Raw genomic sequence first — 24,214 nt, forward strand, 5'->3', positions numbered from 1 at the left:
TTTTTCTACAATCGCCTAATGCTATTATAGGATGATCACGTGCCACTACTCTATCAACTGAGATATTAACGGAGATGAATGGAAGGGCTACTTTCAGAAGATTTGAAAACTTAAAAGGGTTAGTTTGAAAAATTTTAAAGATGAAGAGGTGTCTCCAAATTGAAAGTTTGTCAGTACAATTTGCCCTATATTTAGTGCGGCAACTCACTCATCCGACCCGTCAAGCTGGCAAGATGGATATAGCAACAAACATCAGAAAATGATAATTCCCAGAGACAATCTCTCAAGCTGGCCTCCAGCAACTAATTAGGAGAATTCAGATAGAGCACTATATAACATAAACACCAGTCATATTAACTTGAAAAAAGGTATACAGCAGATTAACAAGGTGCATTAGCTCATAGGACGAGCAATTCTACCCAACAAGACTCCACAGCAAGACAAACTAGAAATGAAAGTAAAACTAACCACCACTGCAATTTATTTCTCAACACTTCACTCCTAACAGAAGCTTGCCACCATTCTCACAAGCTTCTATCAACAACTAAACAATACCTGCAAATTCATAACTCGAACAGTCAATGGCAGTTCAGCAATATATGTTAAGCTATCACAAACAGTATAATTCCCAAATATCTTACCACAGTTCAAACAAGAGAATGCCACCCGCCCTGCTGCATAATGGTCTTCTCGCACGATTACAGCAAGAACAGGCGTTACATAGCTGCAGAAGCCAACAACGTAATGCACAGTAAGCACTCAACATAGCCACACCTCTATGATAATGTATTTGTAAATCTATGATGGTGCCAGGAAACACAAAAGTTGAAACAGAGGAATTTCGTGGAAGCTAATAATACAGAGGGTTTAAAATCTTATAAAGACAAGTGCAGGTTTGTAAATCCAAATGCAGCAATCCTGAAGGGACAAGACTCTACCAAAGTTGCCTCGTTTTGACACCAGGGACCATCACTATAAGCAGGTTCTTCCATACAATCAATTCAATTATCATAACAAAGGCAAACCCGCTTCATCAAGAACCAAGTGTCAACCGGGAATGCTGCTGGTATTGGTGTGCAAATTATCAAACATGAATCAATACAGTATACAAACATCGGATCTGAGGATCAAAGAGTTTCATCATATCCCTAAATAAGTTGTACTCTAATTCACCAAAACAGAACTTGCTAATACCTAGCAAAAGATGAGTCAAAATCATGGCATGCTCAATTGAATTAAGCTAAAACTTCAGCCACCTCAGATAATGTATCAGAGCAAGCAAGGGTTATTATATCTCCTTCTAGATTAATCTTTGGTTTCCTAGATGATTATGTTATGAAATTTGCCTCCACAAATTGAGTGAGCTTTCACTGGAGTATTAAGATATTGACAATTCCTCAATAGCACCAATTTTGATAGATTATCACAACCAAATCAAACAACTGACCCTTTTTACCTCTCATCAAGCACTAATAAACAGTTACATAAATAATAATTAGCCCCATAAAAGTGCCTGACAGTAACTGAGTTACTTGGAAACATAACCAATTGTCGAGAATATTACTCCACAAAAGATGCAAAAAGATAAGCAGCAAACAGCACCACCATGTCATAAGTTAAGAGCCTGGGCCTCCATCAGGCAGAAACAAGCGCAATTATATACATAACTATACATATATCCTCTCAAGATAAATGATATCTACATCTCTCAGGTCCAAAATCTAATAATTGGGCATCCAAATCTAAAATTCACACTATTGATCACGATTTATACCACTGAAAATATCTAACAGAGCCACTGAGGTGATAGCTCAGTGGAACCGGGCCTTATTTCCAACCAAGTGGTTCCGAGTTCGAAACGCACGGCCGTCGATTAAATTGTGGAAACTGGATGCTCCCTGCTCGGACACGGGGTCTGGAAAGGCTTATTGATCCGCTGGTAGCCTCGATGGTGCCAGGTGCGACGTACTCACACCAGGTGTCACACCCCTGGCTATGGCGCGCGCGGGGCGTGCGCGGGCTCTGCCATGCGCAGGCTGTGGCACTGGGCGCACGGCCGGGCAGAGCGAGGAAGTGTGTCGCGGAGCACACGCGAGTGGCCAAAGGCCGGCGCTGGCCTGTGCACGGGCTGTGCGAAGGAGCACAGCCGGGCCAGGCGCCGGGGCGTGCACGGGTGTACGCACGCATGATGGCCACGGGCGCGCAGGAGGCGTGCCGGGCACTTAGCCGTGGCCAGGCCTTGTGCGCACTGCACAGTGCGCAGGTTGCAGCGCAATCGGCAGTGGCCCTGTGCAGCGGAGACAGGCCGGATCCAGCCTGTGCACAGGGGCGCACGCAGCGGAGTCGTGCACGGACGCTGGCCCATGCGCAAAGGCGCGCGTGGATGGGCCAAGCATGGAGGCCAAGAGAGCGCGCGGAGCGCGTAGGCGTCGGCCCACCTGCAGGCCGTGCGCGGGGCACGGAAGGGCGGACGCTGCGGCGTGCGAAGGAGGCGCACGCACCAGGCCTCGGGACGGCATGTGCAGTAGACGCGTGCCCAGACTTGGCCGTGAGCGGGCCGAGCGCAGGTGTGCGCGCGGCCAGGCCGAGCAGAGAAGTGCGCGCGCGGCGCGCGCACACAGCCGGCGGACCGTGCGCGGGCGTGCGCACGGCAGAGCGGCACTGGCGCGCGCTGGGCGCGCGCAGGTGCGCGCGCGGCCAGGTAAGCCTAGGGCCGGGCCTTGCGCCAGGACAGTGCGCAGGGCGCACGGCAGGACGGACGCAAGGGCCGCGCAAAGGGCGCGTGGCCGAGGCCAGACCCTGACCTGCGTGCGCGCGGGGTGTGCACGCGCAGAGACGGCGAACCAGCAGGGCCGCGCACAAGTGCGCGCGCGGCCGAGTGGCAGCAGCGCGAAGGGCGCGCGGGGCGCGCCCAAGTCCAGCAAGGCCGCGCGCAGGTGCGCACGCGGCCGAGCGACAAGGCCAGAGCAATGGCCGGGCGGGCCACTGCTGCGCGCAGGCAGGCGCGCGCGCGCAAGAGGCTGCGGGCGCAGGTGCGCGCCCGCCCAGTCAGGCGCAGGGCGCTGGCCGCACGCAGGCGCGCGCGCGGCCGGGCCTGGGCGCGCGTGCCGGGCGCGCGCGCGGGTGGACCAGGGCGCCGGGCGGCCCTGGGCGGCTGGGCAGACAGCCGCACATGGGCTGTTCCCTCAGCAAGCTGCAAGCGGGCAGTCACATGGGCTGTCCATGGACACTTGGCAGGCTGCTGTGCATTGGGCGGTGGCTGGGCAGGCTGCTGGGCAGCTGGGCAAGAGGAAGCACATTCCTCAACCGCCAAGGAAGCACAAATCCGGGTGAAGGTCTTGTTGGCCAATGGGAGGCGAGGAAGGCCACACGGATTGTGGTGCTAAGGGGTGGTTGCAACCGACTAGGGAAATGCCATCTCCAAGGGCACTATAAAAGGCCTTGGGCGGCTGCATTTGAGAAGGACTTGGACTTGGAGAAAGAGCTTGGAGGCTTGGACGGGCTGCTTTTGGGGCTGTTTTGAGGGTCGCCAAAGGAGTGCCGGGCCACTAGGCCCTTGGCCAAGAGGAGCTTGGCCAAGGCACGCTTGGCAGAAGCCAAAGAGAAGGCTTCCTTGCGGAAGACTTGTGAGCCAAGGGAGGGTTCCTTGGCCGACCACTTTGGGGTTCCTTGGAGGCTTCGAGAGGAAAGCCTAGGCCTAAGTGTGGGCTGAAGGGGAGTTCGAAAGAGGTGAGCTATCCTTGTACATGCGTCCACCAAATGGAGTTTTGTGAGGGTTCTATTTGGGGTTGGGGGCCAAGGTTGGCTGGGGGTTTTTAGAGGGGCCAATGTGGTGGCTATCTCCTCGGCTTGTGAGGAGGGATTTGTGTTGGTATGAGCAATACAAGCCTTCTTTCCCCTAAAGACTTGTGCCTATGTGTGTGCTTGGTAGGATAGGGTCTTGGCAAGGGTTTCAGCCGAGCCAAGACGCATGCGGGGCTTGATCCGGCCTTGGCGCATGCAAGAGGCTGACTAGTGGTGGGTAGCCAACTCCACACTAGTGCCGCACACCGAAAAGAGGGAGAACTCAAGGAAAAATTTGGTTACTCCATTCCGACCTTTTCAAGGGTGTGACACCAGGGGTAACCGTGCCGAAGCCCGAAGGGGTAACGAGCCGGACCCACGGGTCAGGAAGGTATGAGTAAAACCGGCCGGGGTGCCCAACACACAGTCATTTCTGCCTACATCGAACATTCTCCTGGCGGGGTGGGGGCCCAGTGGAGGCTGCAACGCGGGGGTGGGCTTGTCCCTTCCTCCCCCCTCCCCTTTTGTCTATAAAAAAAAAAATCTAACAGCCAAAAATCATATTTTTGGGGATCTTTAACCTATGCATCAAGAAGATATAAAAAATGACGGTTTTCATTGTGCTAGTTTGCTAAAATACATAATAAAGCGTTCAAATTGAAAATCCACCTTATTTGACCATGATATACACATGTTAAAATATGTATGGATTAAAAATCAATAGATTTTAATGCTTAGACCATATCAAAACATAGGCATATCACTTTAACCATACATTTTGGAACCCATTTGATGTATAGATTAAAGACCATCAAAAACACGTTATTTTTTGACTATAGACATTTCTAATGATATAGATCTCATTGGTGTGGATCTTCAATTTGACTGCCCAGTTAAAATTTCTGACCTGAGAGCAGATACCATCTCCTCACGAGAGGAGTAGATACCTAGTGTTACAGGCGGACATGTTGAAACTTAAACAAACATAACTAAAAACTTTTTTCAGAACATACGAAAAGAGTCCAATTGATACTGGAAAGACGAGATTGTCACTATAATGCAGATGTTGTATTGCATGTAAATTTTGGGTTATACTTGCACACATATAAGAAGCTCGATGTAGTTTCTAGATAGAAGAGTTGATTCACTTCACTAGTCAAGTATACGAGACTTCCACCACACTTTTGGCTTTCAATAGATATTGCTAAGGGACGAGCATCCTTATAAAAAAAATTTACCAGACTCTCAATGTTCTAAGATTATGAGGCCTCATATACGAGAAGAACCCTGGACTGCACCACACAGGCCATGCATGGTCTCTAGCTGCATATGGGCTGCATAAGTGCAGCGGATATGCCTTGGAAGCCAGATGAGGTCAAGACTTAAACAGTCTGAGTTTCATATGCAGGTCCGGACTCGTGTAAATAGGCAGAGTGCAGAATGCTTACATTTTATCTCCCCTCCTCATCATGTGAAACCTTAAACCCCATCCTTTCCCTATCAATGGCATGTGGCAGATACCAGCCACAAGATGGCAATAGTCACCAACGGCTGCTGATGAACAAGCACGAGTATTTCCTAATGCTTCCAATTTCTCCCACTTACCCCCGCTTGTGGAAAGGCTAAATAACAATAATGTGTTATCACATTAATATAGTAAAACTCCATAAAACAACATCAACATCCACGACCAAATCATTTAATCATCACTCAGACATAGATCATGGTCCATACATTATATGATAACATCAACATCATAAGTTCTAAAATAACGACATACATGGTTTCAGATCAACTTGAGATCTGAACCAAAACAACCTCATTTGGTCGGTTTGGCCCAGGTTTTAACATGGATCAGTTGGTTCCTGCTCTGGTTTTTGAAGCCCAATTGCATTGGTTTGGCTCAAGGTCAAGCGGGTTAAGTAACCAAATCTAACCTGAACCAGACTGATCTATTAAGTATTATATAAAAATTATAACATAAAAATATATACCACTGCACAATTTTCAGTCACAGGTTAATGTTTTAAGTTTTCATTTGTTTAATAACCCATTCAGTTTTCTCGTTGTTATAACATATCTAAAATTTACAGTTCATTTTTTTGTGTTCTCTTATTGTATTCATATTTTTTGTGTGTTCTCTTATTGTTTGATGTTGTCGAATAGATTTTGCTCAAAAAGATGCTGTTCGATAGAATATTAGTTGGCTTGTGTGGTTTGCTGCTTGCAATTAATGGGCTTCAATAGAATAAAATGAACAAATTATTGCTGCTGAAAAAATTATGTAATTTTTAATAACCTGAGAACCAACCTGAACCGACCTGGTCTTGAATGGATTGCTTCATTTCAGTTCCAATTTTAGACAGTTTGGTTACAGTTCCAAATGTCGAGAACCAATCAGGTTCAGCTTAGTTTCAAGTTGCCCCCTACCGCAACCCATGTGCACCATTACTTTAAGATTGGTCGACAGTTCCATCATTTAAAATATATAAATAAAATACTCATCAAGAAGTTTCCAGAGCCCTTTTTTTTAAAATTAGAAAATAGGACACTGGGAAACAAATGTCTAACAAGAATTGTATCAAACAAGTACCTGTGTCCCATGTGTCTAATATGGACAGAATATAATTTAAAGAACCAATGTACCCTAGGATCGTGCAAGATTAGCATAAGGCCTATATACATAGTCATCAGCATTACACTCACAAATGCTATACAAGATATATTAAAATTCATAATAAAAGCATTAACACTTTTTGAGAGTATTATTACAGTATTGATTCTCGTATAAAAATTTCAACTAAAATGTACACAGTAAAAGATTACAAAGAAGAAAACAATACAAAAATCTAGATACATGATTCTTCTTCCATGGTCATCAATCAATAAAGAGGAACTAAAATAAGGAATTAGTCAAAAAAATGCCATGCTAGAACAGATCTAAAACCATTAGTTAACAGCTCTATAGTATATTATGCGGAAATAAATTAAATAATGATCAGACTGACAAGATATAAAATGGTGCCATTTGTATCATTAGTGCATCAAAATACCTTTTTTTCCTTTTCCGATTTCCAATAATGAATATCAGAGCTTGAATTTATATTATTATGATAGACAAATGCCAAAAAGAACACAAACCTAGCATTTCAAGGGACACCAGGCAACCCAACGTGCTCCAGATAAGAAGCTGAAGATCACAGAGGGCTAGGAAACGGGTCTGCAGGAATGAACACAAACAGAACTGAGAAAACAACAAAAGGTGGATTAAAAAAAAACATCTTGCAGGGAAAGATATCTAGGTTCCTGACCTTAAGCTGCTTATTCAAACACACTCAATCTTAAGTATGTATTTCACTGGCCAAAGTTCATCTCTGAATATCTGCTAAAACATAAATACAAAACTAAATAAATAAAATATTATATATATAATTTTTAACACATTCAGAAAGCAATAGCAAAGCTATTGGGAGAATTTGTGACTATTTCACAAATTCAGAAAGTACTCAGATTGAGATCAGACATGATTTAACATACCTACGAGGCTTGTTCTGGCGTTGCCCAAATTCGTCATTCACTATCTCTGCAAAATAGGTGAGTGAACTCAAGAAACTTACTATAATAAAAGGATTAGAAAATTTTTTGGTGAAAATAGATTTTGGTGACCGGTCATTTTACAAGTGCAACAAAAGAAGGCATGTATTAGTACTCTACCAGGTCTCTCTGGAGGTTTCCAGGAATTAGCAGGTTTAGCTGTACTAGTTTCCCTGCAGCATAGGAAATCAGTGGCATTCAGGATTTTATACAAAGCTTAAGAAAACACTGTAATATAACTCTCTTTTTTTTTGCAAAGTGGGGGGGGGGGGGGGGGGGGGGGGGGTGCTACACAACTACACATCAATACAGGAATTAAAATATCACACTGGAATCAAGCTTTGATCACCATAAGTAATGCTCTATGAGGTCAGATTACATGAAATTTTCAACTCATGCGCTCCTATACCGTATAATAAACCTTAGAATATCCAAGCATAACAAAGAAGTAATTCCTCTACCCAAGAAGAAAACAGAACAAGAAGCAATTCACTCTACTACCATAAACTGGCAATCATGTCGTAATAATTATCCCTTTTTTATTGTGTGTGTGTGTGTATATGCATATATAAAAGAGAGGGATATAAACTACATGTACAACTTATTGGCCAAAAGAGAAAAGAAGCAAAATAAGACAAAATAACATGCAACTATCTGAATGTGAAGTCATTGTCAAGCAAAAAGTCAGATATAAGTCATAATATTATCAGAAAACAAGAGTTAGTTGTCAGATGTGAGTTTAAGAACATCAATGACATACGAAAGTGTGCCAAATTTAACTCAAGGAGAAAGATTAAGATCCACACAATTATTGCATCTTAAGGCCTGGCTTATTTTCTTCTGATACCATAGCCATTATGTACATTAGCTTACATTGTAAGTCAGGACAATCACTACTTGATAATGTTAAATTAAAGAAAAAAACTGTATGTTTAAAACTAATTACAAACCAAGATTGCCTAGCACTAAAGGCAGAGAATCCCTGTAATATAAAAAGTATTAAAATGTGTTTCTTCTAGCAGAAGCCCAAGCATAAGTGACCAGCACCTTTGTTTATTCATTCTTATTAACAGAAAGGCATCAAAGAAAGTTCTCAGTAATTAATTTAAGTTACTATTTTGGAATAAATTAGGAAATAGAAATTGGAATGTGTTTGATGTAAACTCATTGCAATCTCGTTATTATTAAAAATAAGGGGCCTTCCAGCACGCGCTCCAGCCACTGTGGGTCTGGGGAGAGATAGATTTACGCAGCCTTATCCCCACGTGTGGAAGACTGATTCCATGTTTCGAACCCATGACACCCAAGTTTCGCCATGGCCCAACCTCTGCAATCTCATTAGTACGCAGAGGCATTTTACGGGGGGCAAACCCAAAAAGAAGGAAAGAAAAACTATCTATTCTTTCCCATGTAGCTTCAGGGTAGATTGACAAATTCCTCCAGAATGTAGCTAAATGCTCTTAACTGTACTGCAGGACAAAGCTAAAAGAGCTATAGTTAAATTACTTTAGTCAGCAGTAGACCATTTACATGGTTTGTTGAGCCCACCTCATGGGGCTGGTTAATTCTTAGGTCTCCCCTGACGTCAGTATCTGCACATTGAGTTCACTGGAAAAATAGGCATTCTCATGGGCCAAGAGCCACTCTGCTGGTCAGGCACAAGTTACATAGACCTGGTTAGATCTCCCTGCATGGATGGTGCAGTTTCAATGTGGATGAGGGATAATCTTTGACAAAAAAATGAGCATGAGCGATGTCTGAAATGGTGCATCCACTGAGTGACAAATGATGTTCCCGGAAGTGTAACCCTTAAGTAATGGAAACCTGTAACCTCCCCCCCCCCCAACTTTTTTTCCTTCAATCCAAGGTAAAAATAAATAAATAACTATTAAAGAAAAGAAATTTTTTCTTCCTCTTGTCTAGTTTTTATCAGAGTTGATCAGAGGCCAGATGGCCCGCCCAGCCCAAAATTTAGCAGGCCTGGACACTAAAAATAGGCTTGTTGGAGGGGCCTGGACAAAAAAGAAGGCCCAATTTACAAATCGGGCCGGACATGGAAAAATCAAAAAACAGCCCAGCTTAAGCCAGCTTAAGATTTTATATATATATATATATATATATATATAAAATTAACACTATATACATACATACATATATATATATATATGTAATGTTAACTATATTAACTAATAATCAGTACATTTAAGCCTTAAAGGTATTGATTATTGCTATATTGCCAAAGGTTGAGAGAATTAAATTATATTGTTTAGCTAAAATGTATAGTTTAGCCTATAATAGTGGGGGGAAAGAGAAATCAGGCCTCGTGGACAGGTTTGGATTGGCTCTTCAAGAATGGGCTAGGCATTAGGCAAAAATATAAGCCCGATGTTCAAGCCAGACCAGGCCTACGCATAAGCATCGGGCCTAACTTCTACTGTAGAGTCCGACCCAGCCTGGTGCTTGATTAGCTCTAGTTTTTACTAGGTTACCCTATGGATTCTTCATTGATCTTACTGGAAACTTATAACAGTCTCAATAATTTCTGTACTAAAATTATAGCCTCCTTCTATTGCATTATATTCTTTACTTATAAACTCTGACTGGCAAAACAAAGGTCTCAGGCTTTCAAGTTTAGATCCATATAATCAGACACCTTAGGCCACAATTACTTAAAATATTCTACAGAAGAAGGCCACAATTACCTAAAATATTCTAGAGAAGAAGTGCCTCTCCTGTTCGGCACTTGAATCACCAAGTAATCCTGGACACAGTTGATCATATTACTGCCCAGATCGAAGTTCCTTAGAATGCAAATCTAGGTTTCATCTACTTGCATGTACAGGTAGCAACATATATAAATTTAAACAACATATGAAGTCCGAAACAGAGAACAAAACAAAAGGTAGCTGAAAGTAACTGAAAAAACTACAAGTAGACATGAAAAGTGGAAAGGATATTCCTGTAGAGACTGAAAAATGATAATAAAACTTACCTGGAAGCAACTGATGAAGACATCTGTCCTGAAGGACGGGCATAATAACTACCATCAAGTGCTATATAGGGTGAGCAATATGATGCCCCCAAAGCCCCGGCAGCACCAGCTAATACCGGCACCCTGATATTCAAATTAGAAAGAAAAAAAATCAGTTGACAATTAATTAATGAAAAATGTGAAGAATTAGCTTATATCTCAAAGCAAGTTTGTAGCATGTTTTTTTCCAAGATAGATCTTTTATCAAGTTAGTTCTTGGAAGAAACATATACGCCAATCACATGTAAGTATGAAACTAATTGACTGAAATACCAAAAAAACATACATCACCAACCTACCCGACCCAATCTAGACATTTGATACATAAGCAAGTTACCATTAATCTATGTATCTATTTCTGATACATAGATGAGATAATTGAAGTTGAAACACTTTATAAAAAAATTCATTCGAAAAGATGATCGCAAACATGCAAATTGATCAAGTCAAAAAAGCATTCTGCAGTATACCACCAGCATATAAAACAAAGTCGGATCAGAATTGGCAGACAAATGTGATAAAAAGAAGGGAATGATGAGCTTCATGATGTCCCTGTTTCACAGCAGCAAAGGGAATAAGGTTACAGCTGTTTGGGGACAAATTCAACACCATAACTAATCAACATCTACTTCTAAATCTAGAATGGCTTTTCAGGAAAATACAATTAAAATGTAAAAAAATTATTTTAAAAAAACATCCAAACATGTCATATAAGGTACCTACATCAATTCCAGGTTTGGTAAAAGCAAATGACCAATTATTCAGCCTAATTGAACATGATAAGCAATGTGCATATTTACTTTACCAAGTCATTTCAGAATTCCCAAAACCAAGCTGTGGTTGAGCCACGTATCCTGGCAGAGCCATACCAACAGTAGGAACCCCAAGACCACCAGGATGTTGACCCCCAAACTGCATAACTGTGTACAAGAAAAAGGGGGGAAAAGGCATAATGAATGCTACAAAAATTAAGAAAAAAATTTTCTTCTTGCTGATATTCTAGGAAAAAATTTTATGAATGCAGCACACCATATTTAAAATAAAATAAGCAGGGCACAACCAATTTACAGTCAATGCTACATGATGGGGTAAAAAATTAGTAGCGGAAAGATCTCCACAATGCTTCTTGTGCAGCCTCAAGGCTAATATTATTATCTAATGCGGTAGAAAATTCCTCATGCAAATCAAAATGAAGAAAACGAAATTGAACACACCTGGCAACAGTGCTGGAGTACCAGGAAAGCTCTGGTCACCATGGGCAAGGCCCATAGCCCCAGTTGCTCCAATAACTTGAGCTCCACTGTAGAGAAAAGCGCCCCTTCCAGCTCCTTGAATACTAGTTTTCCCCTTTCCAACCAATGCTGTCTTGGATTTACTTGAGCCTGGAGGTGAATCAGTCTCTCCAATCTCAGATGAATTTGCCGATTGAGGTTGAGGTGGAGATGAAACTTGATTTCCACCGCCAGGCCGCTGACCCAACTGCTGAGTGGAAATTCGTAATGCAGGTTGATTTGGAGTTTGAGCTGGTCTCTGTTGAGCTATTGGGGGCTGGGTTTGAGCAGGAATTCTTGCAGCTTGATTATGTGACACAGTGGATTGACTATTTGGCAGTCCACTAATGCTTAAACCCCTCCCCTGAACTCTGGAATTAGAAGATTGACCAGAAGTGGTCGATGATAAGGAAAATCCAGATGACTGCAATGGAGAAATAGCCATGGTTTTTCCAGCAACTTGTCGGAGAGAATCATCAACATATAACCTATCATGAGCAACCGAATCAACAACCATTTTTCCTCTCAACAACGATCCAGATTGTGAAGGTGGAAAATTATCCTCCATCGGCGTCGAAGATGACAGTGTCTTATTGGCACTTCCAGTTTGTGCATTGCCTTTCTGAATCATGGAGACTTCTTGATTGGATGACCCAGAAGGGTAAAATGGAGGAGAAGCAGAACTTAAACTAGAAGCAAAAACTTGCTTCCTAGAAACTACTTGTTCTGGTTGCACACTTGAAGTTTGAAATGGGGATCTCCCTGCATTAACATTTGGTGTTGGTTCTTGAGGTTTGACAGATCTGAAAATGCACGTGAATATCACAATAAGCAAATCCCAGAAAAGGGGAAATTACATTTGTTGCAGAATAAAGGGGAAAGGATTCGATACTTACTGCTTGTTTTGAGTTGCAGGAGGCCCACTGTTGCTTTTGGGGATAGGTTCATAGCGCCTTGGCCCTCTCCCTCTCACAGACTTTGGAGCACGGCTTTGGTTGCCACCATCATCATAGTAAGCACGAGATCTGCTACCCCTAGCATAACCACGATCGCTACCCCGGCTTTTGCCGCCGCCACGGCCTCTAAATCGACCTTTGGATCTTCTCCTCTCCTGGAATACAAATAGAGTACGCACCTCTTAGAAAATTGCATGTGATTTCAGGACAATATGTTACAACTGAAGTTGAACACATGAAGGAAATGATAAAATGAGAACGCACTCAAAAACAAGATATCACCTCATCATAATGTGTATCTTTCAAATTCATCTCTTCAAACCTGTCATGCACCCAGGCATGATCATCTTTAGGGTCCCACAATTTCCGCCCACCAAACATACGCCTGGATGTAATGATCAAAGGAAAAACAGACCATTAGAGGAATTCAATATTTTTTACATTACATCAAAACACGAGGCAAAAAATGTTCCTTATTTAAGATAGAAAAAGAAATCAATAAAAAAAACAGCAAATGCAGCGACTAATAATCATTCTCTATTACATATCAAGGCAATATGCATCAAAGTTCAAACTGTCACAGTAAAACTAACTATATCATTTTCAACCTTCTATGAGAATAAGTTGCTGATCTCATGTAGCAAGCAAGGAAAAAAAAATTGAAACAAACCTATAAGATGGTCATCCTTTATACTACGAGAAAGACTGCAACTTGACTGAGTTATATAGATAACACACATGGTGGGGGTAGGAAAACAGAATTGCAAAAAGAGCTATCATATGAAGAGCTATGCAGACAGAGTCAGTTTCATTACCAGAACTTAAAAAAGCCATTATTTTGTAATCTAAGAAAACAGAAGAACTTGAACAAGTACGACCACCGCAAAACAAGCAGCCAATGCTACTTAAACCACCACAAACAAACAACCTGACCAGCAGAATGTCAATAAAGCTACATGCTGTTACAAAATAACCCTACCAATAAAGCCAGAACTAGCGCAAAAACTGCACTACAAATATTGCAGCGACCGACCAGCAACACACTGCAACTGGTTCAAGACAATACACATGACACACCCGTAACTCAGGCCCTGTTTGGTCCCCAAATAGCCAACTAGGGTTTTGACCATTGGTAATGACCCGTTAATCAAATAATCATGGGTTATTACTGCTTGGTTGACATCTGTGGGTTAGTGGGATATGTTGTGGAAAAAAGTGAAGGAGAAAGAAGAAAGAGCTCCGGTTGTTAAATCTATCTCACCTCCCTCCGCAAAGCCACTTCAATACGCATTGACCAAATAACGATAACACATCATGTTTTGCAGTTGTTAGCCAGTTTAGAGGATAACAGCCCCTTAACTAGCATCCAAACAGGGACTCTCATTTTCTTTGACTGAAATTGGCATAATAAGAGTGTGTTTAGTAAAGTGAACCAGTGGATCAGCAAAATAAAGCATAAAAAGGGACTGACATCACAATAAAGTCTAATATTCTCAAAATGCCCGCACGTGCTAGAACAATATTGACTGTCATTAAGCAAGTCCATGAAGAAATTATCAAGCAAAAAAAAAGAAAAGAAAACCAAACACCACAAGTAAAGATGATTAAAGAATTGCAGAGGAACAAGGCAAAAGCTAAGTAAACCTACAATTTGAAAGCATAGCATATACAACTAAAATCCTCAGTTCGCTTTGGGAAAGAATATGCTAAACAATAATGCTCCATTCACACCTAGTGGCACCAACAGATGCTGGTGTGGTGCTCACAGACAGCACCAGGGCCCACCTCACACCACCTACCCTTATGTCTTGCACCAATATCCAACAGCCACATAGGACAAGGATCTATGCAGTGAATGGACCAGTTATATCCAGCAGTACACTCTATGAAACAAGCCCTTACAATTAAAGCCCCTATTATGGCTTCTAAGATAAGCTTGATGTGATCTTACATCATTTGTCCATATACGGGACGTGTCAGGATTTCAATGGATTTCAATGGAATTTTCTCGAGGAAAACAACAACATCTAAAAACTGAATCTGTTTTTACCAACAAAAAAAAAAAAAAAAACTGAATCTGACAAAACCACAAGTGAAAATTCTGGAAGGTACTCTGATGTGTCCTGAGTTTTCTCAATTTGATATTCAAAATCCAAATTTGACAGCAGCATTTGATGATGAAACATAGACCAAGTGAGGATTTCTATGGATTTCAATGGTTTCTTGAGGAAAACAACAGCATATAAAAACTGAATCTGACAAAACCACAAGTGAAAATTCTGGAAGGTACTCTGATGTGTCCTGAGTTTTCTCAATTTGATACTCAAAATCCAAATTTGACAGCAGCATTTGATGATGAAAATCCAAGTGCAGAATGACAAATAATTTACGTATTTAAATCAAAAAGAAAAGCAGTTCCCTTATTCAAGATACAACATATTCTACATGATCAAGATCAACCAAATCAAACCTAGAAAAAAAACCATTATATAAAATTTTAAAAGAGTGAACTTTCGTTTCCTTCTTTCTCCTATAAACGTTATGAAAGATATTGACTTGATACAATGAAAAACATAGAGTCGAAGAACGTATATGCTTCAGAAATCAGTGACAAGGGAGAGACATAGCAAACCGAAGGCCAAATAACAACGAACAGCACCTGTGGCGACCTCGGCCATTTTCCTGAAACCGATCATCATGCATGTAGAAAGCCCCGGCAGTCGGCACAGCGTACGGCTCGTTCTCCTTCTTCTCCTCTTCTACTTGATTCTTGCCCCGATATTCCACTGGTTCCCCACCAGATCTCCGGCCATCTCCAGCGGGCTCCGCTGGAGGATGCCCCTCGCCAGGGCTTTCAGCCTTCCCTGCAGAACTATGATGCCCTGCCTCTTCACCAGTCGACTCTTCAAGTTCCACTACTTCCTCTACGAGTTCTTCCTCCACTTCTTCCTCCGCCTCAAATTCCTCCACATCTTCCTCCACCCCGAATTCCTCATCATCTTCGTACACATGGGCTCCGCCCTGACCGTCCGACTCGCCATCAGATCCAATCCCCAGCCTTGGATCCCTTCTCGCCGGCTTGCCTCCCCCGTCCGACCTGTCCCCGTCCTCGTCGTCACTAGCCTCCCTCCGCCTCATCGAAGGCAGCGGCGCATCCTCGGGATCGCTCTCGTACTCCACCTCCTCCCCCTCCGCCGCCATGGATCTTTTCCCAAACCCTAACCCTCAACCAATCCACAAGAAAACCTCAAGAATTCAAATCAAGAAAGCAAAACTCATAACCCCCGTCGAATCGACGAATTTCCCCAAAACCCTCCTCCGATTCCGGAGATCGAGAGCGAGGAGATGCGACGAAGATCGCGAAGAGAGGAATTAGGGTTTTGATAGAAAGCGATCGGGCGCTTCCAGAGGGGCAAGGAGAGGTCTTTAAATCAAGGGATGGGGGATAAAGAAAGAGAGGAACCTTTTCTATAGCGTCGAGAGGGGAGAAGGGAAAATAGGGAGGAACCGTGCGAATATGGGAAGAGGGGACCGGAATCTTTAATCTCGATAGCGGCTTCCGACTCCCAATATTTTTCCCTCTTTTTTTTTCCTTTTTCTTTTTTTTTTTTTTAATAAAAGTGATATTTTATAAAATTCTAATTTAAGCACATCCTACCATTATGATAAAGTAAAAAGTACAAATAAGAAGGTATGTCTGCTGCCGCAGATGTCCAGAGGAACTCTTCGGAATGCCGAGCGACAAAGGAGGCAACCCAGTCTGCTGCCCGGTTTGCCTCCCTAAACACATGTACTGCCTAAAAAACACTGACCTCCAGAGCTAGTCTACGCGTCTCTCGGATGAGAGGTGACGATCACCATACATGTCCACTCCACAGATCCAATCGATCACCAAAGATGAATCCCCCTCAAGATGCACCCGCTCAGCACCAAATACTCGTCTCGCATAGGATAGACCCTCCCAAGCTGCCCGAAGCTCGGCCCCAACAATTATGAGTCCCGGCGTGCGGCGCCCACCAGTTGCTATTAGCCTGCCAAGAGAGTCTCTAATCACAAACCTGACGCCTCCAAACTCCCCGTCCACCGATATGTTGCCGTCAAAGTTCATTTTGAGATGACCAAGAGGTGGGGGCATCCAAGAAACAAGGGCAAACCTGAGCACTGTAATAGCGGTGAGAGTGCCCCAGATGTTCTTGGCCATCTCGAAAGAAAACAGTGCAGCAACGACTGTGACCTCCCCCGCATGTAGTATAACTTTATCCACCACCATCCTAAAGGGTGACCTCGTGCCCTCAAACAGGCCGGCATTCCTGTCCAACCATATGTAGTATGCCAAGTGTGCTCTGAGGATCCTTACCTCCGTAGAATTGGGACTCCACATGAAAACTCTGAGCAGGAGAATCAAGTCCTGTGCAGACTCCACCGAACTAGGTAGAGATGCTGGTGACCTGCTCCATATCTCTCCGGCCATGGGGCACTGCAAAAGAACATGAGTAATGATCCCCTCGATATCCGTACACACCTCATAGCATGAAGTGATACATAAACCTCGCCGAGCTAGCAAACTCCTGGTCGGTAGACAGCCCCATGCCACCTTACAGATGAAGAGCATCACAAGCGGAAGAATCTGCATCCTTCAAATCCATCCTCTCTCAATCTGCGGAGCTGGCTCCCTGCTGATCAGGGCGTGGAGGTCTCTGGCTCGCACCCGCAACCGCCCCTACAGCAACCATACTAGCTTGTCAGGCTCTGTCCGGGCAGGGACAAGTAGAGCCAAGACCATCTCTGCCAACTGCTCTTCCAAAACCTCTCGAACTAAGTCATCCCTCCACCGACCCCCATCCGGATCCAACAGATCGCTATCCCTAAGTCCTGCCAGCCTGGCCGAGTCCACCATGATCAGTAGGTGACTGATCGACTGGTCAGTCACCCATCTATCCTCCAAAATATCGATGGATCGCCCGTCTCTGATGGCCCATCTAATCTCCAGAAGCACCAGCATAGCTTTGGCACACATCTCCTTCCATACGGGTGAATAGTGTCAGCCGACTCACGCTCTAGGCAACAAAGCTCCATATTTGGCCTTCATCAACGAGGACTACGTACTATCAGGCTCTAGCACAAATCTAGCCGCATGTCGAGCCACAAGGACCGCCCATCTCGCCACCAATGACTGAACCCCCAAGCCTCCAGACTTGGTCGGCTGACACACAACCTCCCACGCCAGCAGGTGGATACCACCTCTACCACTGCTCCTCCCCCAAATAAAGTTTCTAAATAGCTGCTCGAGAGACCTCAAAAGTACCACAGGAATGAAGGAGCTGGATAAATAATATGTCGGAATCGATATAAGAACTGATCGAACTAAGGTGATCCTGCCCATCATAGAGAGCGTGTGCATCTGCCATCCCTCCAACCTGTTGTTAGATGTATGCCCTAGAAGCCAATCTGGCTGACACATTGTTAATTCTAGGGACATAATTTTGTACTTGACTATTTATTATTGAATAAATAAAAGGCATCTTTTCATTCATATTATTTATGTGTCTATGAATCGTCCAAGAAATTAATAAGATAATGATGCATATTCTTAAGAGTTGAGAATTTGAGCCATATGTCATTGGTGATTAATTTCTAAATGCTCCTGATCAATGGATCATCACGAGGACGGTGATCGATCCAATCAGTGCACAGATCACTTTCCTTCTGGATGGACGAGACTTGAGTCCACAGTGTAGGGACACTGAAGTGATAGTGCAGGTGCTTGTTAGAGAATAAGGGTACTGAGCGTGACCAAGACAAGAAGTCACTTGGATGTCTATCCACTCGTCAGTGACTTGCTTGATGTTGCAGTAGTGTGACTGGTCCTTTGACCTGCGGTGCTTCGGCTACTCACAGGGAGGTTATTGTAGTTTGACTGCACACATACATGGTCCCTAGCCATATGGGTCCATGCAGTATAGATTGGCTACAGTAAGTTCACTGTAGGAGTAGGGTATGCACCTATAAGGAATCTATCGACCTTGATAGATAAGGAGAGATCCTATGTGATTTATAAGACTAAGTTCGTAAGACCTCGGCCGGGGCAGTATGCACAGTGGAGAAAGAGTTTTCCACTCTCGAACTTAAGTCGAATAAATCTTCACATATGACAGACGATGGGGTTTGACGAGTTGTCCATGACCTCCGTCCTGTAGGGATCCACGATAGTAGGACTGTATCATACGATAACTGCACCTAGAGGTTCACCATTCTATTCTGCTGGGTAGCCACTATATGCTGCTAGGTGTCACTGGTGGATGGTGGGACTCATAAGGATTATCTTGATGATCGATAAACCCTAATGAGTTGAGTTGGAATTGTTCCAACCCATTGAAAGGAGTCTTCAATGATATTGTGATAGAGATCACAATATATCTCACTACCAGTCAGAGTAGAACCTATGGGGTCACACACACTAGAAGTATTGACCGATCTGATGGTTGAATAGTGATTAGGAATCACAAGTAATCAATTCGATTGATATTCAGTTGAAGAAGGAACAAAGGGAATTAATTAATTGGACTTGAAACAAGAGTCCTACTTCGAGTAGGATTCCTAAAGTCCTAATTGGATTAGGACTGGGAATCCTAGTTGGAGTAGGACTGGGATTTCCACTTGGATTAGGATTCCCACAATCCTACTTAGAATAGGATTTTTGAATTCAATGTGAATTCCTACTTAGAATAGGATTCCTAGAAGTCCCAATTGGATTAGGACTTCGGATTCAAATTGAGTCCTAATTGGATTAGGACTAAAATTAAATACATCCTAATATGGATTAGGGTTTCTTAAGTCACAATTAATTTTTAATCTAATGAATCAATAAGACTCCTAATTGGATTAGGATTGAAGAGTTCAATTGAGTCAAAATTGATTCAAGTACTAATTGGATTAGTACTTACCTAGATTGGATCCATTGGTTCACCCTTGGGCTAAGCCTAATAGGATTAGGGCTTAACCACATTAGGGCAATGCAAACCCTAATGTGGACTAGGGTTTACCAAGAGGGAGGGGCGCAAGCTCCTCCCCTTGATCACTTGGTGCGGCACAAGAGAGGGGGCCGGCGCCCCCTCTTTGGAAAGTCATCTAGGGCTCCTACTTTGGAAGAGCCCTAGATGGCTATAAGAAGGCTTATGAAGCCGGCGCCCTAGAGCATTGAAGCCTCTCCCTCTTGTGCCGTGGCCACCCTCTCCCTCTCCTTGTTTCAGCCGCAAGCAAGGGAAGAAGAAGATCCAAGTGTTGGCGGCCTCCTCCCCTTCCCTTCCTTCATCCAACGCAAGGAAGAAAAGAAGGCTGCGTGGGGATTCTTCTTCATCCTCTTCTTCATCCTTCTTCTTCCTCTTCTCAAGCATATTCAAGAGTTGAAAGAAAGAGAGGAGATCAGCCATCAAAAGACGTCTTTGCAAGGGAGCTAGCACTCCGGGAAGACAAGAGATCTTTGATCAGGTCCTCTGCTTCGTGTGGATACCCGTAGAGGCCGGACGTTTGAACGGCTTCAAACGAACCCTCAACCTAAAACCACGAGCTTCAGTTTGCGGTGATCATCTACCCGCACAAGGTGAAGATTTGATCTCCCTAAAAGTTTTAAAAGTATTAATCCTTATCTAACTACGAACGGTCTAGAAACAGCGTTCATGCGATGAACGTCGATCCCGCTTATGCCGATTTCGCTGCAATCTGATTTTTGTTTTGAAATATCAGCGGCATAGGCGGGTTTCCAACAGTGGTATCAGAGCCTAGGCTTCGTAGTTTAAGGTAAGAATTAACTATAAGTAGGCTTATTAGATCTGAAAATTAAATGATCATGCATGCTGAAAATTTCTGCATGCAGAATTTTTCTAGGGTGCTGATTTTTACATGCTAATTTTTATATGATAAAAGGATGATTCTAATAGCATTGTTAATGTGATTACAAAGTTTAGAATCATGATTAGCATGATCAGCAACCTATGTCATGAGATAATCAATTAATTATCAGATCTGAAAATTATAATTGTTGCATATGGTGATGATCATAGGATTCAAACCCTTTTGGTATCAAATGTAATGACCTGCGATGTGATCTGCGATGTCATGTAATTTTTCAGATGCTTGCATGCATCTTATTTGATGTTTTGAGAGGCCTGCGTGCCTCCTAAAAGGAGATGTAATTTATTTTTATTTTTATTTTACATCTGGTTGTATTTCTGTGATGTGATGTACGTCAACGATCAAGTCGAAGATGATGCATGAGATGATCAGGGGTCTAAGCGGTTGATGGCGATTGGATCAAGAGTTGGTCAAGGATCGAGTCAAGGAGGCTTGGAACCTATTCAAGAGTTGAAGACCAGTTGATCGATTGACGTGCATGTGCTTGTAATACGACCTAACTAGAATCCATGATCATCACCGATTTAAAGTTTAGCTTTAATTATTGCTGCGATTATAAATGCCTGCAATGCGCCGTTTGCATGTGATGTGAATGAGAGTCGGGTAGATAGGTTTACATGTGATGTAGCAAACCCAATTGAGACCTAAATCAAAAACCTCCTCAATCAAGTCGAGAGTGAACCGACATGAGCAAGTCATATTAGATTAATTGATCTAATTGGTGTCTAGGAAAGCATGAAAGGTGGTTACTTAATTAGGACCTTACTCTCTGAGTAAGGGGAGCCTCCCACCTGCTTACCTGGCCAATTGTTCGATTACCTCTTATGAAGGGCTCAAGTTGCAAACACTAAGACCTGATTAACCAATATTAAGTCAATAGGTCTTCCACTGTAGTAGAGCTGCTAAAGCCTTTTCTGATGTTGATTTGTCTCGGCTGGACACAGTGGTCAAGTTGCATCCGGGGGCTGGACCTCTCTATAGACATGAGATGTTGTAGGGTAAAGGTGGGGTTGGGCACCAATAACTGTTAGGTGAGGACCCAATGACGACTTTATTCCTACGGTTATACGGTGGGTCTGACTTAACTAAGAAATGGGACCAATAACTGTTAGGTGAGGTCTTCATGGCTTAGAGACCAAGTTACACTGCAACATGCTTGAGAAGCATTGTACAAGAGTTGTACATTCATCAATCTATGTGTCACCAATAACTGTTAGGTGAGGTGGCATGTAAATTGGTGGGACCGCAGTACCTACTAGAAACCCTAGTCGTGTGGGATTTCCGTTTCCCTACCAGAGGAGTGTGAGGAATTCGAGAAAATAGTGAGAGTTACATTTGTTCTAAAAGACCTTAGAACAGATTAGGATCAAGTACAAAAGTCTAACTAGAATCTTTACTCTCTGCAGACACAATGTCAGCTTCAAACCCTTTGACCCGTATTCTTGAGACCAACCGATTGACCGGAACCAATTACAAAGACTGGCTTAGAAACCTCAAAATTGTTTTGGACTGTGAAAAAATAGGCTACATACTCGATTCAGATATCCCCACACTACCAGCACGTCCTACTGATGTTCAGCGACAGATGCATCAAAAATGGTTGGATGATGACATTAGAGTCAAGTGCTATATGATGGCATCCATGTCCAATGAACTCCAACGCCAGCATGAGAATCTCAAGACTGCTAGGGACATACTAGCACACCTGCAAGAGTTGTATGGTGAGCAGAGTCGCACAGCTCGTTTTGAAGTGTCCAAGAGGCTCTTCAAGACAAAGATGCGCGAAGGGCAGTCTGTCCATGATCACGGTCTGACCATGATCAAAGACCTTGAGGAGCTTGAGAAGCTCGGGATGAACATGCACAAGGAATTACAAGTGGATTTGATCCTACAGTCACTTCCTGATTCATTTGGTCAGTTTATAGTAAACTACCACATGAATAAGATTGAATGCACTAAGACTGAACTGATCAACATGTTGGTAACTGCTGAGGGAGCCTTGAAAAGTTCAAGGGGCAATGTCCTTGCTGCTGAGTTGACTTCTGGTTCCAAGAGAAAGTCTACTTGGAAGAAAACAAAGCTTGCTAAGAAGCAGAAGAAAGACAAAAAGCCGAAGAAGGAAGTTCAAAAGAAAAAGGCTAATGACAAAGGAAAATGTTTCCATTGCAATGTCGACGGCCACTGGAAGAGAAACTGTCCTTCATACCTCGAGAGCCTGAAGAACAAGAAAGGTGACACACCTTCAGAAGGTATAGACTTGCTCATAATTGAAACTAATCTAACGGTTTCTTCTACTTCTAGTTGGGTTATAGATTCTGGTTCTAGTGCTCATCTATGCACTACCATGCAGGGTCTAAAGGAAAGTAGAAGGCTGGCGGAAGGTGCGGTAACCCTTCGGATTGGCAACGGGGCAAAAGTTGCTGCTGTAGCTGTGGGCACCTACCATCTGCGACTACCGTCTGGTTTTAGTTTATTACTTAGAGACTGTTATTATGTACCTGTTGCTAGCAGAAATTTGATTTCTGTTTCATGTTTAGCACAGGAAGGTCATGTTTTTACATTTGACAAAGACTGCTGTTCTATTTATTTAAGAAATAAAATAGTCGCACGTGGTTTTATGATTGACAGTCTCTATCATTTACATATGGATGTATCTGTGAATGTTACCGAGCAAGAAGTGAGTGCCAAAGGGTCCAAGAGATCCAGAGATGAGATAAACCAAAGATATTTGTGGCACCTCAGACTTGGCCATATTGGAGAAGATAGGATGAACAAAATGGATAAAGATGGGCTTCTCGGCTCATTGACTTTCGAGTCATATCCAGTTTGCGAGTCCTGTCTTCAAGAAAAAATGGCTAAATTGCCCTTTGTAGGACATGGGGAGAGGACCACTGAAATACTTACCCTAGTACATACAGATGTATGTGGCCCATTCGATGTGCTAGCCAGGGGACGTTATTTGTACTTCATTACCTTTACCGATGATTATTCACGGTATGGGTATGTGTATCTTATGAGACACAAGTCTGAATCTTTTGAAAAGTTCAAAGAGTTCAAGAATGAAGTAGAAAAACAAACTGGAAAACCTCTTAAGGCTCTTCGATCAGATCGAGGAGGAGAATACCTTAGTGGGGAATTCCGGAACTATCTCAAGAAAAATGGCATAGTCTCACAGTGGACACCTCCGGGTACACCTCAACTCAACGGGGTGTCAGAAAGGAGGAATCAGACCCTATTAGATATGGTCAGGTCCATGATGAGCTTCACTGATTTACCTATGTTCCTTTGGGGAGATGCCTTACTCACAGCGATTTATTTATTGAATAGAGTTCCCTCTAAATCCGTTCCTACCACACCGTATGAGATATGACATGGTAAGAAATCAAGTCTTGGTCATCTCAAGATTTGGGGATGTCCGACCCACGTCAAGAGACTACAGGCGGACAAACTAGAGGCTAGGACCATAAGTGCTCGTTTTATAGGATATCCTAAAGAGTCATTAGGATACAATTTTTACGTCTCAGAGGATCACAATGTGTTTGTGAGCCGTCATGCCATATTCTTGGAAAATCAGTTTATCCTTGATAGAGATAGTGGGAGGAAAATTGAGCTTGAAGAGAAAGTCTCTGAAAAGCAACGAGTCATGGATCCTATTGAACCCATTCATA

At 43.0% G+C, this 24,214-nt stretch overlaps 1 protein-coding gene across 2 annotated transcripts; it reads right to left on the reverse strand.

Moving 5' to 3' along the window:
• Positions 1 to 283: 283 nt before the first annotated feature.
• Positions 284 to 16,151, reverse strand: LOC103696977 (protein MLN51 homolog). Of its 2 annotated transcripts, none has more exons than XM_008778721.4 (12): positions 15,295 to 16,151; positions 12,918 to 13,020; positions 12,576 to 12,790; positions 11,623 to 12,482; positions 11,214 to 11,328; positions 10,370 to 10,492; positions 7,498 to 7,550; positions 7,321 to 7,366; positions 7,095 to 7,165; positions 6,925 to 7,003; positions 642 to 724; positions 284 to 555 (listed from the first exon to the last, which is right to left on the reverse strand). In XM_008778721.4, the coding sequence occupies exons 1-9, from the start codon at positions 15,834 to 15,836 to the stop codon at positions 7,138 to 7,140; spliced, it is 2,085 nt and encodes a 694-aa protein (XP_008776943.2). In that variant the 5' UTR covers positions 15,837 to 16,151; the 3' UTR covers positions 284 to 555; positions 642 to 724; positions 6,925 to 7,003; positions 7,095 to 7,137. The 2 variants fall into 2 exon arrangements, with proteins under 2 accessions (XP_008776943.2, XP_038976269.1); XM_039120341.1 differs by having other exon boundaries at positions 7,095 to 7,168.
• Positions 16,152 to 24,214: the final 8,063 nt, after the last annotated feature.

Source organism: Phoenix dactylifera, unplaced genomic scaffold (genome assembly GCF_009389715.1).
Source record: "Phoenix dactylifera cultivar Barhee BC4 unplaced genomic scaffold, palm_55x_up_171113_PBpolish2nd_filt_p 000781F, whole genome shotgun sequence".
Taxonomy (NCBI): domain Eukaryota; kingdom Viridiplantae; phylum Streptophyta; class Magnoliopsida; order Arecales; family Arecaceae; genus Phoenix; species Phoenix dactylifera.